The sequence below is a fragment of the Euleptes europaea genome, chromosome 6 (assembly GCF_029931775.1).
Source record: "Euleptes europaea isolate rEulEur1 chromosome 6, rEulEur1.hap1, whole genome shotgun sequence".
Lineage (NCBI taxonomy): Eukaryota > Metazoa > Chordata > Lepidosauria > Squamata > Sphaerodactylidae > Euleptes > Euleptes europaea.
In genome coordinates, this window is record NC_079317.1 from 73,931,505 (window position 1) to 73,947,820 (window position 16,316).

General features: G+C 41.7%; 1 protein-coding gene across 1 annotated transcript in view; it reads left to right on the forward strand.

Annotated features, from left to right (window-relative positions):
* GAS2 (growth arrest specific 2) overlaps positions 1 to 16,316 on the forward strand; it is a 160,550-nt gene that overhangs the window by 71,540 nt on the left and 72,694 nt on the right. The window contains exon 4 of the mRNA XM_056851518.1: positions 15,366 to 15,507. Coding sequence (XP_056707496.1) covers positions 15,366 to 15,507 — 142 coding nt within the window. The remainder of the gene's footprint in view (positions 1 to 15,365; positions 15,508 to 16,316) is intronic.

The window sequence follows — 16,316 nt, forward strand, 5'->3', positions numbered from 1 at the left end:
ATCATAATACATCACTGTCATATTATTTCTTAAGTACTATGAAATCATTGAGAAGGTTTTATAACTGCTTAGTGCATTGTAATGTGAGAGGGTATGTGAGCACAGGGAGGTCACATTATTGGATGATGTTACAGCTTCTGGGTGTAAATGCAGAAGCATGGTTTGGCTTATGGAAAAACAGAGAAAAACATTTTTTAAAAAAAAGTAAACAATTAAAAAGTCTGAGATTGTGATGCATGCTCATTGTGTCAGTTCTGATAAGTTAGCAGTGGTTTTAGTTTTAATCAGAGCAACTGGATATTGGGGAAGGACTTGGTTAGAAGTCTTGGAAATTTTCTTTTGGTGGGGGCTAACTGTCTTGCTTTCAGTGGTGGGGTCCAGAAAGGATATTGCTCATGCCAAATTTTGTTGTTGCTCTGAAGAAGTGCAAGCTTCCTTTCTTGCCCAAACCTTATAGCAGGGGTCTCAAACTCATTTGTTACGAGGGCCAGATATGACATAAATGTCACTTGGTCGGGCTGGGCCATGTGTACCATAAAATTTTAATGCCAGGTATACAAACTTTATAGAAGACATAGGCAAAACCAATTTATGATATTATTTTTACTTTGCTTTTTACTTAAAATACAAACATGTTTAAAACAATAACACTCTTACAGTATTTTCTTTCATTTAACAGTCTTTGATGAATTACATCTCAGGACGGGGTTGGGGGGTTGGGTTGCCACGTCCCTTTTCACCACCAGTGGGATGTTTTTGGGGCAGAGCCTGAGGAGGATGGGCTTTGGGAAGGGGAGGGACTTCAATGCCATAGAGTCCAATTGCCAAAGCGGCCATTTTATCCAGGGGAACTGATCTCTGTCGGCTGGAGATCAGTTGTAATAGCAGGAGATCTCCAGCTAGTACCTGGAGGTTGGCAACCCGGGGGATGGCTGCCTCGTCCGTTGAGCCCACAGCAGGCTGGCCAACCCAGTTTGGGAGCGGGGGGTGGGGGGCTGCCTTGGCTGGTTCATGGGCTGGATAAGAGCCCTCAAGGGGCCAGATGTTTGACACCCATGCTTTATGGTTTTATCTGCTTTTAAAGTATATACACCATTCTGTGCAATACATTTCTGTAGGGTTACATCAATTCTGTTAGACATCTCCAGAATTCTTTGGTTGTTGTGCCAGCCAGAGGGGAACTGAGCCTGAGATACAGAAGTTTGCTATGGTAAAAGACAGGCAATGTATGACCATGCACTGATCAAGAGCAACATATTCAGCTACTGGATCTTTTCCAAACTAGCACTGTGCAGTTGTTCACAGTCCATTATAATTGGAATGATATTAGGAGTTTTGGGGCATGGAAGATCTGTTGTGTTGCATTGAAAATTGAACTATATGGCCGCCAGGGTACTGCCTAAAGTCCTTGTGAATTTCTGGCATTCTGCAATTGTTGAAAAATGTTTTTTTTCCCCTGTGAGGGTAGAACTGACAATCAATATTTTTTGTAGTTTGGCCTAAGGAAGAATGGATAGTCTGCATGGTTAAAATCATGTTTATTTTAAATACACAGGGCATGGCCCAGCTAAAGTTCATTGCAAAGCAATGGAGTGGGACTTATGCTCATTTTACACTTTATCTTAGTTGGTATAGTTGCTGTTTCAGTATTTTCCCATACTGTTTTATGTGCAAAACTATGTTCATGACAGTCTCATTGAATTTGGCTAGTGTCATGGATATGGTGCACAGCTATGGGTTGGATCCCAAACATACCAATTCTAGGGACTTATTAATGCAGATATTTCCTGCCTTTCCCCAGCAAATCTTGAGACCTCTAAAGATCTGGTACTGGAGGTCCACATTGCCAGAGGCTACTGAGGAGGGGAAGCTGGGTGAAATCAGTGGCATCTTGCTGTTGTGGCAACAGAACATCTCTGATAAAGGGAAGCATAGTTAATGAAAGAAGAGGATGGGAACAATTTAACCCAGTTCCCCATCCTCACTACAGTCCCTAAGACCACATTTGTTTTCTTTCATGTGGGTCTTGGGATCTCCAGTATCAGCTTTTGGGGGGCTCCCAGGAGGGTATTGGGGGAAGGAGGAAAGTATGAAAGATTTGCATCAATGACTCTCATGTTTCATTGGATAAAATTCCCAGGGGGTAGCCATTTTACACATTGCTGGAGTAAGGGACCGAGACCATCATGACACCAAGGTCATGTGAAAATTAAGTCTTTGCCGCAACTAATATGTGATTTAGGTTGAATTGAGGGTGATTTTGGATGTTACAAACAAAGGGAAAAGCTATTTATTAAATAAGAAAGTAGCTCAGATTGTATGTGCATCTACAGCCTTCCTAATTTTCATGTGAAACCTCCTTTCAGAAATTACAGCCTCATCAGTGTGGTCTTACATTATTTACTTATTTTGTAAACAATTGGAAGCCCAAACATGCAGTCCTCGAAAACTTTAGCTGTGGAAACATTTAACGATGCCAGGATAGGAGCTGTGGCTCAGTTTGTAGAGCATCTGCTTGGCATGCAGAAGGTCCCAGGTTCAATACCTGGCCTCTCCAGTTTAAGGGACTGGGTGAGTAGATGATGTGAAAGACCCCTGCTTGAGACCCTGGAGAGCCGCTGTTGGTCTGAGTAGACAATACTGACTTTTATGGACCAAGGGTCTGATTCAGTATGTACTGAACAGAGGAGGGAATGAGGAAAACAATAGCATATATAATTGTGCATATATTTGTTTTTACGAAATCAGTTTTTTAATATAAATCAGGATACACATAAAAATTGTGCTTCAGGATTTCAGACAGTGAGTTAAGGCTGGTTTAGAGATTTGGCTGTATCAGTTAACATTCCAACATGTTTTTCAAATCATGAAGTCTTTTTTAGCTATACAGCTCTGAATTCCCCAAATCTCAGCAGCTTCTTTGTGGTTTCTGATTTCAAGAGTCACAGAAAATTAGAGGCTTTATCACAAAGGCAAAAAAAAAATGAAACATTTTTTGAGGAGTGTCAAACTAAACTTCAGAAAAGTCATGAATGAAATCCCTTGTGCACATTTTGGGTGACAGCATCAACATTGTTGAGTATCCATCAGTCTGAAAAAATGACAGCAAAGGCAACTTTCTTTTTTTTTAAAGGAAATTCTTCCTTTATATTATTGAGATTGCTATCCTGGGGTATTTCCTTGACGTTTGGCTAATAAAAAGTATAGCACCATTTGGAACTAATTTTGCAGAATAGTTAGGAGGGGCAAAACAGTACATTGCGAGAACTCAATAGCATGAGACAGTGTATTAAGAAACAGTGAGAAACAAAAGGAGATAAGTTGAATATGACAACAAATTCCATGTGGTCCCAGCTGCTTCTTGGAATTTGCATGGATTTTTACATTTATTGCTCATATTGCAGTGTGGGGCTGTCTGTGGTTTCAGAAACAGTTGACAAATGTTAGTTCTCAGAAAGAATGGTCCTAAGTTATGAGATCAGGGAAAGCTGCCTTGCCAGTAGCAATCCTCTGTACATTGGGATAAAGCACTGGTCTTTCAACCAGCGTGGTATAGTGGTTAAGAGCAAGGGACTCTAATCTGGAGAACCAGCTTTGATTCCCCACTCCTCCACATGAAACCAGCTGGGTGACCTTGGTCTAGTCACAGTTCTCTTAGAGCTCTCTCAGCCTCACCTACCTCACAAGGTGTCTGTCGTGGGGAGAGGAAGGGATGGAGATTGTGAACCAGTTTGATTCTCCTTTAAAAAGGTAGAGAAAATTGGCATATAAAAACCAATTCCTCCTCCTCCTCCTTCTTCTCAGAGAAGATCTGCCTTTAATTCCACTTTCAGTCCACTATTTTTTTTTTACCATATCTCTCTCCATAGTCTCTCTTTTGTCCTGCTTGTTAAAAAAAATCCTAACAAAAGTAACAACAACTGTGGCGATTTCATCCATCATAGGCCAGGGAATAACCCAATTGTAGGCCGTTGACCTACCAGGTGAAAACAACATCCTACTATAACTGCTTTACATATTCTAGACCTTTGCACCAAATATGTTTACACTTCACTGAAAATACTTCCTTGTTTGACATAGAACAGCATTTGGGTTGAATAAAAGATGAACCATATGTCTTAATTTTTAGTATGGTTTTGAACTCTATTAGAACAAAATAGAAGATTTTCACTGCCTTACTGAATAATTTGAGTGTGTTGGGGGGCAGTTCTCTAGTCTTTTTATGTGCAATAACCATGAGAATAGTCCCCTTCCTACCTTACAACTGTAGTTAATGTTTTTGGAAAGTTTCCTCAGGCTTTCTACTAGCTACAGGACCTAGCCCCTATCTGTTCTCCCACTGCATTTTTGTGTGTGAGGAGGAATGAGCTTCTACCTACTTTTTACTGTGCTCCAGTGCCAGAACCACAGGCAGAGGGTAGTGCTGTGACAACCAATTTATCAGGGATCAAGTAACACAGAGAACCAGAATGGCTGTAACAATGTTATCCTGGTTGCATAGCCTTGAGTAATTCATTGCTTAAATAAAGTCTTGAACATTCCTGCTCTGTTCACCCATCTGCCTCCTACGGTGCTGATAATGTTTGTTCTATGCATGTTCTTAATTTTTTGGGGGAGGGTATGTGTGCTAGTTTGCTCCTGCTTCCCTTTAGTGAAGCCCACGTCTAGCTGGATTTTTTTTTAAGGTAAACAGCAGCATGGGTAGCAGCTAGATTCCAGTCCAGTAGCACCATAGAGACCAACAACATTATTTGGGTTATGAGCTTTCAAGAGTCAAAGCTCCTTTCATCAGATACAAGTATAATGGAGATCCATAAGTCCTTACATCCCAGTCTGAGGATGGGAGTGGTGTTGCAAAGAAAGGAGTCAGGAGGAATATAATGGAAGATTAAAATGTTCTCTTTTAGGTTTTTGAATGTTGTGATTTTTTTAAATATCAGATTTATGTCCATTTATTCTTTTGCTTAGAGACTGACCAGTTTGTAGCTGTCCAGTCAGTGCTTCTCAAGTGAGCTCAGGTGACATGTTCCTGAGTACATAAAGTCCTCCTCCTTTACCATTTGTATTGTAATTATGTAAGTACTATTACTAATTAACCCTTGGGTTGCCAGCCATTAGATGGTAACTGGAGGGGTGGAGAAATGGGGGAGGCGCCTTTTGCGTGATGGTATTGCATTGCTTTTGGGGAAAACCATAGAGTTTCTGGTGAGACCTAGAATGGACTGACATCTCTTCTTGATTTCCTGGAAGCCCAGAAGTGATGAAATGCCATCATTTTTTGTCAGCTACCAGTTGCAGTGGTAGCAGGAAACCGGACCTGGGGTAGGTTTGCCAACATCCAGGTGGGTCCTGGGGATCTCCTGGAATTACAGCTGATCTCCAGACTACAGAGATCAGCTCCCCTGCAGAAAATAACTACTTTGGAGAATAGACTCTGTAGTGTTATACCCTCCTTAGGTCCGTCCCCAAACCCCACTATTCCCAGTCTCCATCCGCCCAAATGTCCAGAGCTGGCAACCTTCTCTCCAGACTACAGAGAACAGCTTCCCTGGAACAAATGGCTGTGATGGAGGGTGGATTCCATGGCACTGTAACCTGCTGAGGTCTCTCCCCTCCCCAAACCCCATCTTCCCCAGGCTGCACCCTCTAAATCTCCAGGAATATCCCAACCCAGAGCTGACAAGGGGGGGGCAAGAGATCCCCCGACCCCGTTGGGAACCTGGCATCCCTAAGTTAACTCCATTTTCTTCTATATGGCTTCTTCTAAGTCTTTTACGCTTTCCTACTGGTGATAGCTGCTGCACATGCAAACAGGATATGGGTCTTAATAATCTTGCACTAATGTGTGTGTAAAGTACTGTCAAGTTGCAGCCGATTTATGGCAACCCAATATGGTTTTCAAGGCAAGAGACTAACAGTGCTGGTTTGCCATGGCCTTCCTCTGCATAGCAACCCTGGTATTAATTGGTGGTCTCCCATCTCATACTAACCAGCTTAGCTTCTGAGATCTGACGAGATCAGGGTCTTGCACTAATATCTGAGCTATATTTTAATTTTAGCACATAGTTAATTCCAATAATATGTTTTCTCTTTTAGTTTGGTAAATAGCCCATTTCTTTAAAGCCTCATGACTGTGACAATGCACACATACTACATGGTACGTACCTAGTGATAAGTGGAAGAACTACTATTAGAACAACTATTCAATGTGATGTCACTACTATTAGAACAACTATTCAATGTGATATCAATGTGATATCACCCATGACATCATCAGACCCTGCCCAATGAGTTTCGGGGTTTGGGATGATGGGAACCCAGAGACCCTAGTGCCCCTTCCATGTCCTCATAACATTTTTTACTACAGGCCAAAACCTCTAGGTAGAGGTTCTCTGGGTGAATAGAAAGGCAGACCAGGTTGAGATTTCTTCTGTGTTGGATGGGGTTATACCCTCTTGAAAAGCCAGCTTCGCACACAGCAGTCACTTTAGAATACCAGGTGGCTGAGGTGGCTCGGAGTGCTTTTCCCCAGCTTCAGCTTGGTTCATTCTGATCTAGCCACAGTGATCCAAGCCTCAGTTACATTTAGACTGGACTATTGCAATGTGCTCTACATGGGGCTTCCTATGAAGAGTGTTCAGAAGCTGAATCTAGTGCAGAATGCTGTTTGATATTCATCTTGATACTTTGGCAATTACCTGCTACTGATCTGCTCCCGAGTCCAATTCAAGGTGTTGGTGTGTCTTTTAAAGCCCTACATGACTTGGGACTGGGGTATCTGAAGGACCATCTTCTCCCATGTGTTCCTGCCTGGGTATTAAGATCACAGGGGGAGGCTCTCCCAACTGTCCTTCCAATCAAGGAAGCTCATCTGGTGGGCCCACAAGAGAGGGCCTTTTTGGTAGCAGCCCCACAATTATGGAACAACCTCCCCAGGGAGGGACACCTGGCCATCTCACTTTCAGTCTTCAGGAGCAGTTGAAGATTGGTTTATTTAGGACTGCATTTGACTAATTTAGGTTTGATTTATTGCCACTCCTAATTGAGATTTTAAAATGTATTTTAGGTTTTTTTTTAATTGTCATTTTATTTATATTGTAAGCCTTTTTGAGCTCCACAGGATAGAAAGGTGGCTAATAGATGTGTAGCAGATGTTTTAGATGTTTTAAATGAATAAAGTGGGTTTATGTAGTAAAGCCAGATTCATGGTGTCCATTGGAATCATGGGGCAGAGCATGGGGCAGATGTCTGAATAAGAGAACGGCCTTGTTTTTAAAAGGATGATTGACTACCGTATAAGCAGGAGAATCATTTGTTTTGCTTGGAGCATATATGGCTTCCATCAGTTGGATGCACTGAATTAGGAAACCTGTGTATATGACAGATGGTGTGGGAAATTCCATTGTTTTTCACAGTAAACACATAATAAAGTGTGGCTGTTCTATGTACATGTATGTGCATCTTTCAACATGCCTGAATATATGTCTGGAAACCTGGCATTATCAAAGTGAATCATGATCTCAATCTGTCCCTTTACCATTAATAAAATATTGGCTTTTTGTCACATTCATAATCTATAAGACAAGTAATGTACTACAGCTGAGATGATTTTTTTCTACTGTCTTTTGGAATAGGTCAGACATTCTTGTGGCTTCTAGATAGGCTTTTGGAAAGGTTGCTTAGAAATATTTTTAGTGAATACACAAGCTGAGCTTGGTTTGCTCTATCACCATAGTTCTTTTAAAAATGCGCACAGCTTGCTTTGGTTGGGGGAAGAATTGTGCATGTGTGCCATGGGTGTATTTTGCTGTATTCCACTCACTTAAAACTGTCTTCTGTACATGGCTTAGGGCTTCCAGGTCTGCTAAAATGGCTTCCTGGCAACTGTGAACAACTTCAGCTCTCTTTAGAAAATCACATTCTTTCTAACTTGAAGCAGTGGTATATGCCAATCATCTTATTTTGCGAAAGGTACTAGCAGACTTGTGACGACAAGAGGCATATGGAGCAATTCTTCCTCATAAATATGCCATGACCATAAATATGCCATAAATTCCCAACTTGCTTTTTTTAAAAAAAATTTTTTATGGATATATAAAGAAAATGTGCAGGTATTTTTTGTCCACATTGGCTGGGAATGATTGGAGAAGGGAAACCCTCAAGACAGCTGAAGGCGAGTCAGTTGACCCCTTACTGACATAATTCTTTCCTGTTTGCTGTATTCCATAGACTTATGCATCAGTGGTTACTGTATATCTAAAAAAGTGAATTTCGGAAAAAGAAATCCGTTTCCCTATAACCACACTAGCAGGGAGATGATTTTTCACCAAATACTGAGGCTGTTCATGAACTGTTTGATCCTGTTCATCAGATTACTTTTCTTACATTCAAACAATACAGTACAGTACAATAAGCAGTATTTCACATATGCACTGGAGTCCTAGTTTTCCCTCTTCCCAATAGACCTATTGCTGCTTATCAATCAGCAGCTAATCATATAGATAAAGAGTGAACAAATTAATCAGTCAATCATTGATGACAAATCTATCTATCTATCTATCTATCTATCTATCTATCTATCATCTATCTATCATCTATCTATCATCTATCTATCATCTTACCATTTGCTGTTAAAGTATGTGTTATTGAGATTTTTTGATGCATGCACATTTGCAGACAGCCTTATGGGAACTGTAGTACCTTCCCAAGTCTTTTAACTGCCCTAACCATCCATAATCCTGTGGCATAAGAACATAAGAAAAGTCCTGCTGGATCAGACCAAGGCCCATCAAGTCTAGCAGTCTGTTCACACAGTGGCCAACCGGGTGCCTCTAGGAAGGCCACAAACAAGACGAGTGCAGCAGCACCATCCTGCCTGTGTTCCACAGCACCCAAGATAATAGGCATGCTCCTCTGATCCTGGAGAGAATAGGTATGCATCATGACCAGCAGAATCAGCTTCACTTACTGTGCAGATGAAAAGAAAGTTTGCAAGGCTGAAGGAAATGAAATCGAAACACCACAGATACTGTGTAGCTGCAAAGCTGTTTAGCAATTATTTGATGTGGATGTGGGAGACAATGAAAGCCAACACTCAGCTCACAAGTAATCACTGTCTGCTGTGAAATTCACAACATACCTAATGTGAAGATCATAAAGGGCTTGGTATGAGGAAGAAATTAACAGAATGCAAAATGATGCATTTCCAAGACACAGAAAGCAAAATTCAAACAAGAACAACAACAACAAAAGAGATAATTGGAACTGTTTATATTGTAGAAGAGCTGAACAATATTTAGATAAAAATGTTTTTTTTTCAATACTGAGATTAACGATTCTGTTTTGATAACCTAGGTGATTCTGACACATAAGGGTCATTTTCCCTTCAGCTGTTTGGCTGAGCACCCCTTCCACACACACTCACATACACACACACTGTTTTAGGCCTTATTAGGCATTTGTGCAGAAATAAAGAAAGGATAATTCCATATTTCAGGAGATTTAAAAATATGCTTTGAGTCTCCCCAAAGCAAACAATTTTTAAAACAAAATTATGGAACTTCTTTTGGAAAAATTATATGAATATATTTCTTTTTTCCATATGATTTCATAGTACCACAGTCCCCCTTGGGGTGCAGAAGCGAACCTGACCACATTTTTCCAGGCTTACATCATCTGTTTCACTCACACTTTCACATCCTGCATTAAACCTCCTGCATGCACATCAACAAGACAGGATTGTAAAAGGAGTGTAACTGGGGAACTGTTTTTTTGCGATATTTGATAGGAGCAATTGTGAGCACTGCTGTTTTAGAGTAACCGTGGCTCTACTCTGCAATGTCAACAAAAGTCACTTTTGCCATATGGAAATTTAATTATGTCAGGATGATCTGTTCCAAAACACTTTGGAGAAATTCAAGCCATTTAAAGAAGTCTGGGGTTTTTTGTTTTTTGTTTTTTAAAAGCATTTGAGAATCAAACTTTTCTTAAATAGCAGTGTTCATATTTCAGAGTTAGAACTTAACAGATTTGAGAATAATAAAAAAGGAGCTTTTAGTTGTTTTTAGGTGGTTGGAAATTTATTAGGTGAGAAGAAAACATAGATATTTCCCTGCAGTCCTTCGGTTTAAATTTAATCTTGCTTTCCTTTAAGGTACTGAGTAAAATCCCGGCTCTGCCAAAATGCAAGACAAAACATCCCTTTCTTTCCTTCAGCACACACAAGCATTGTTGAGGGGAACGATGCTGATGCATTCAGACATCATAACAAACTCTGGTTAAGCAATGGTCTTTTGGCCTCGGGCATGAACACAGCTTGTTTTCTGTGCTCGCATTCTCTCCTTGCTCCTTCAGCTTCCTCAGTCTCATCGAACTCTCCCTGATTTGGTCAGCCTCTCTACGACATGTGCCTTCAGACACCTCAGAAGACTGGGGCTTCATCAAACTGGGAAGTTTGCAGTCAAGCTCCGAGTGCAAAGAAAGGAGGGAGGAGCGTACACAACCACGTCGAAGAAGCTGTGGTGGTGCCCAGTAAACCTCCGTTTTGTCACGGTCATAATTAGGGTTGCCAACCTCCAGGTAATAGCTGGAGATCTGCTCTTACAGCTGATCCCCAGCCGATAGAGATAGGAGATAGTTCACCTGGAGAAAATGGCCACTTTGGCAATTGAACTGTATGGCATCGAAATCCCTCCCCTCCCTATACCCCACCCTTCTCAGGCTCCATCCCAAAAACCTCCCACCGGTGGTGAAGAGGGACCTGGCAACCTTAGTCATAATATCTGAATAAAGCCTGTATCACAACTGCATTTGGTGATTTGGCACATGCTGAGCAACCATAATAGGATGCCCTCTGGTACAAAGAAGATTCATAAAATCTTCGCCCATTGATGGTATTTCCTTGTGAATTATACCTGTTGTATTGGATCCTATGACTTTTTGCAAAGTCACGGGCCTTCCTGCATTGAAGGATGCTTTCTCCATTGGATGAAGGCTTCCTTGCTTAGTGGAAAGAAGTTAGAAAATCCAACCCATATGTGCTGTTTCTCTGAAGATTAAGTTCATTTTAATCTGGAGAGATGCCACACATAACAAAGTGGAAAGGGATAACAGAGGAACAAAGGGAACATCTGGCCTGTACAAATCTTCCCTCCTAGGGCTACTTTTCATGGTATGAGTGTAATCTGTTATTCATGTCTTCTGCATGGTGTCCATTACTTTGCAGCTTTGCTCCGACCATGTGTTTTGGTTATAGACTGTCACCGGGAACATTTGGCAGAGGGGCATGAAGACCAGCTGTATGGGTAGAGGATCAGTGCTGTATGACAATCTAGTACACAAGCAGTGGCTCACTATGGTTTGTGAGTAATGTGGCCTGATTGTAATTTGCTTTGCTTCATCAATATTTCTACTTTTCAACATGGCCAAAATCTATGGGTACTTAAATCCAGAGACTGGAGCCATGGAGAGATGAGAGAAATCTTTCTACAAAACTCAAAAAAGCCCCATGTATGCACAAAAATTTGAAATCTATACAAAAATAAATTGGAGGGGGGTTTAATCCCCCAAATTATAGAAGCAGCACCTGTAGCTTTAAGAAGTGAATGACCTCAGTGGCTGTTGCTAGGAAACCATAACAGAATTGCCAATCTTTCACCCTTAGTTTCTGTCAGTACAAGTGGAGAGGCAGGGCCCTTTCCCGGGCTTTTAGTCTTTGAGGGAGGACTTATTAGGACCAGGCCCACGAGCAACCACCAGGTGTCTTGATACAGTGTGATCTGCATGACTCAGCCTGCCTGTCTGTTTGCTACTGTTCAACAGCAGCCACCACCTCATGAAAGCCAGTGCAATGTAGTGGTTAGAGTTTCAGGCTAGGATCTAGAAGACCCAGGTTCAAATTCCCTCTTTGCTGTGAAAGCTTACTGGGTAATCTTGGGCTAGTTACACAGTCTCCATCTGAATTACTTCACAGGGTTGTTGTAAGGGATATAATGGAGGAGAGGAGAAAGCTGCTTTGGATTCCCATTGTGGAGAATGGTGAGGAATAAATGAAGTAATCAATTGATAAACGTAGTTGTAGATGGGGAAGCAAATACAAAGTAGATCGGTAGGTAGATAGGTAGGTAGGTAGGTAGGTAGGTGGGAGGGAAGGAAGGAAGGAGAGAAGGGAATCATAAGGATAAGGGAGTTGCCTGGTGAAGAGAAAGAGGAAAGTGTGAGGAAGATACAGGAGAAAGTGAGGTGCCCTTGCAAGTCTTTGTGGATTCCCCACTGAGCTGCTAGGCCTGGCCCAGCAGCTGGGCTGTGCAACTGGGCCATAGATTTCCTGTGTAGAGGCAGCCAGGGAGATGGAAGGAGGGAAAGCAGAAGCCAGTAACGTTATGTTATCTGATGGGTGGGAAGGAGAGAAGGAAGCAGGAGAAGGAGAGAGGCTAAGGGGGTGCCAGGGAACGGAAGAGCCAGGCTGGAGTAGTGGTTAAAATGTTGGACTAGGATCTGGGAAACCCAGGTTTGAATCCCCTCTCTGCCAGGAAACTTGCTGGGTGACCTTGGACTAGTCACACACTTTCAGCCACGACCCTGGCAAGTATTCGGATGGGAGACCTCCAAGGAAACATAATTAGGGTTGCCAGGCCCCTCTTCGACACCGGCGGGAGGTTTTGGGGGCACAACCTGAGGAGGATGGAGTTTGGGGAGGGAGGGACTTCAATGCCATAGAGTCCAATTGCCAAAGCAGCCATTTTCTCCCGAGGAACTGATCTCTATCGGCTGGAGATCAGTTGTAATAGCAGGAGATCTCCAGCTAGTATCTGGAGGTTGGCAACCCTAAAGATAATCCAAGGAATACCAAGGGTGTTATACGGAGGCAGGCAATGGCAAAACATCGCCAAAAGTCTCTCGCCTTGAAAACCCTATCAGGTCACCATAAGTCAGCTGTTACTTGATGGCAAAAAATAGGGGGGAGGGAAAGAGGAAATAGTGGGTGAGGGGGAAATGAGATGCTCCCTGCAAGTCCCCTGCTTGTAATATTCTTTTAAAGGAAATAGACCACTTGTGCTGTATCCCGTAAGTGCAGGAAATAAACAGCACAAAGGCTCACAATAAATGACAATACACTGTAATATAGCACAATGTGTGTGTGTGTAAGTGCCATCAAGTCGCTTCCGACTCATGGCGACCCTATGAATGAAAGTCCTCCAAAATGTCCTATCTTTGACAGCCTTGCTAAGATCTTGCAAATTTAAGGCTGTGGCATCCTTTATTGAGTCAATCCATCTCTTGTTGGGTCTTCCTCTTTTCCAGCTGCCCTCAACTTTTCCTAGCATGACTGTCTTTTCTAGTGACTCTTGTCACTGGAAAATATAGCACAATGGATACTCTTATTATTCTTAATTCTCATCACTATTATTTACATTGTTATTTACAGCATTTAGAAGTATATGCACAGAGGCATTCAAAAGTCCTTTTATAGCACTGAAGCAAAAGAGACCAAGATATTTGCAGTTCCCAATAGATGGTGAACAAATGTTAGTGCTGTGGCTTATCCGGATACGTTTTCGCCAGTAAGCTTCATCAGCCAATTTCTCAACGAATATAGCTTGTTTCAATTGACCAATATTCTGGTTCTCTAGCAGGATTCACAAGCTGGTGATAAGAATTAAGAATAATAAGAATTATCCATTGTGATATATTACAGTGCATTGCCATTTATTGTGAGCCTTTGTGCTGTAATATTCTATTAGCTATCTATAGCTATTCCTCAAACTATTGCAACTGCTACAGATTGGATTTTCCCCCAGCTGGAATAGAACATCAGCTGTAATTAGTTTGCCAGTAGATGGGAATCAGCTGTAACTTGTTCAGCCCCATGTTGTTTGTGGGGGTTTCTCTCTTCAGCGTGTTGCGATACTTCCAAGAATTATTTGGGGCTGCTTTTGAGGCCCCCCACATGCAATCACTGTCTGGACAAGGAGGTGGAAGTTTTGCAGACATCATTTGTGCTTTCCCAGTGCTTGGTTTACAGAAAATCTTGAATTTAATAACCAGCTCCAGAACAGAAGCAGATACTCCATAAATCACTTTAATAGCCAAGCTGCCTATTATAACCATTTATTTTTGGTCAGAGTCGCTCAGGGACAAAAAGACTTTGAATATTTACAGCATCAACCCCCCCCCCCCATCTGTTTATATGACTCTAGCAGATTTTTGTTCCTCTACCTTAGAAGTCCGTGCCATACAAAAACTGAACAATTTGGCCACTAATTTAGTTTTTGGAGTAAGAGTAAAATTGCTTTGTAATCTCTAATTCCTTTTTTTTTAAAAAAAACCCTCTAAGCATTCACAAGTAAGTTATGGGGACTATGAGGAGTTGCGGTGACAAGATAGCCCATAAAAGACCCAGTGCATGAGTTGAAGACCTTTGGATCCTAGTCAATCTATTTTAAAAATTAAACTGGGTTTAACTTGCTGTTAAGAGCCCCGTGGCACAGAGTGGTAAACTGTAGTACTGCAGTCCAAGATGACTGGGGAAGGCACCCCCATGGAGTGACGTCACATCCCGACGTTTCCAAGGCAGACTTTGTTTGCGGGGTGGTTTGCCAGTGCCTTCCCCAGTCATCTTCCCTTTACCCCCAGCAAGCTGGGTATGCATTTCACCGACCTCGGAAGGATGGAAGGCTGAGTCAACCTTGAGCCGGCTACCTGAAACTGACTTCCACTGGGATCGAACTCACGTTGTGAGCAGAGCTTTTGACTACAGTACTGCAGCTTAACACTCTGCGCCACAGGGCTCCCAAGTAGATACTCTCTACTTGTATATTTATAAAATAAGCAAATATTACAAACGCACCGTCCAGCTCAGGTGTTCTATTATGCAAAGGAAGCTAAACACAACTTCTCACCACCCCAGTAAAGGGAAATAGTATAACAATATTATTGTTTGCATGGCCCTGTTCCTTTTGTTATCCTCTTCTTTCCCCATCGTTTTTGTTTGGTGCTTTCATTTTCAACTCTGAGCTGGTTGGGGAAGGAACATTTTGTTTTCAAAGTGATTTTAGGAATAACGACACTTGCAGGAGGCATACTGGATGACATCGCATCTGTGGCTCATGCAGAAGGTCTGAGGTTGAATCCCTGCCATCCCTGCTAAAAGAGTTTTATGCAGCAGGTCCAAGAAAGACTTGTGCCTAATACCTTAGCAAGTTCCTACCAGCTGAAGTAGACAGCTCAATGCTACATGGATCAATGGTATAACACCATTTCATATGAGTGTGTAATAGCAGGCAACAACAGTACCTTACTGTCCAACTAATTAAACATTTTTCTACAATGTTTACAATGCTAAGGGTTTTATATTTGCCTTATAGATAATGCCAGTGAGGAAAATTCCATGCAAATCCAATGCACCTTCTGGATCATTTTTTGCACGGGACAACACAGCAAATTTCTTATCCTGGTGCAGAGACGTAGGAGTGGATGATACTTGTCTATTTGAATCTGAAGGTTTAGGTATGTAAGCACTTAATCACCACCATTTTCATTCTCTTATAATGTGATGTAATTTGTACTTATCAAGTTTCGTCTGTTCTTTCAATCATTTACATGGGAGCATAATCAAGTCTTTGACAATAACAAGTTTTTTTTAAATGAAAAAAAAACATAATTGTGTTTGGAATGGGCACTGGACAATTTGACTTGTTAAAGACTGCCTCAATTCATAGCTGTGGCTTTCATAGCTTGTGCTGTTCTTCTTGTTTGAACCTCCAGGTACTAGCTGGAGATCTTCTGCTATTACAACAGATATCCAGCCAATAGAGGAAATGGCTGCTTTGGCAATTGGACTCTATGGCATTGAAGTCCTTCCCCTCCCCAAACCCCGCCCTCCTCAGGCTCTGCCCCAAAAATATCCAGGTATTTCCCAACCCAGAGCTGGCAACCCTACTTGGTTCAGACATAATACAAACCGTGGTTGATTTTAAAGATGGTTAGTTTGTGAAACCAGGATTCAGCTCATGGACATTCAAATCCTGATTTGGCTCAACAAATTCTGACACGCACACATACCTCAGAACTTGGGTCATATCCCAGCCTGCAGTGTGTCGAGGGTGGCATCATGGGACAAACAAGAAAATCTGCCTTTATATATGATGTGAAACAATTGTTGACTGTGGTTGATTAGCCATATTGTCAGATCCTGGTTTGATGTCTCCTCATTTACCTATAGCTAGTGAAGTGACTTGCACTTGGACAATCATTATTAGCCATAATTCTTTTCTGAACCCTTGTTTTGAAGCAAATAAGAATGAAGGACTTGTTTG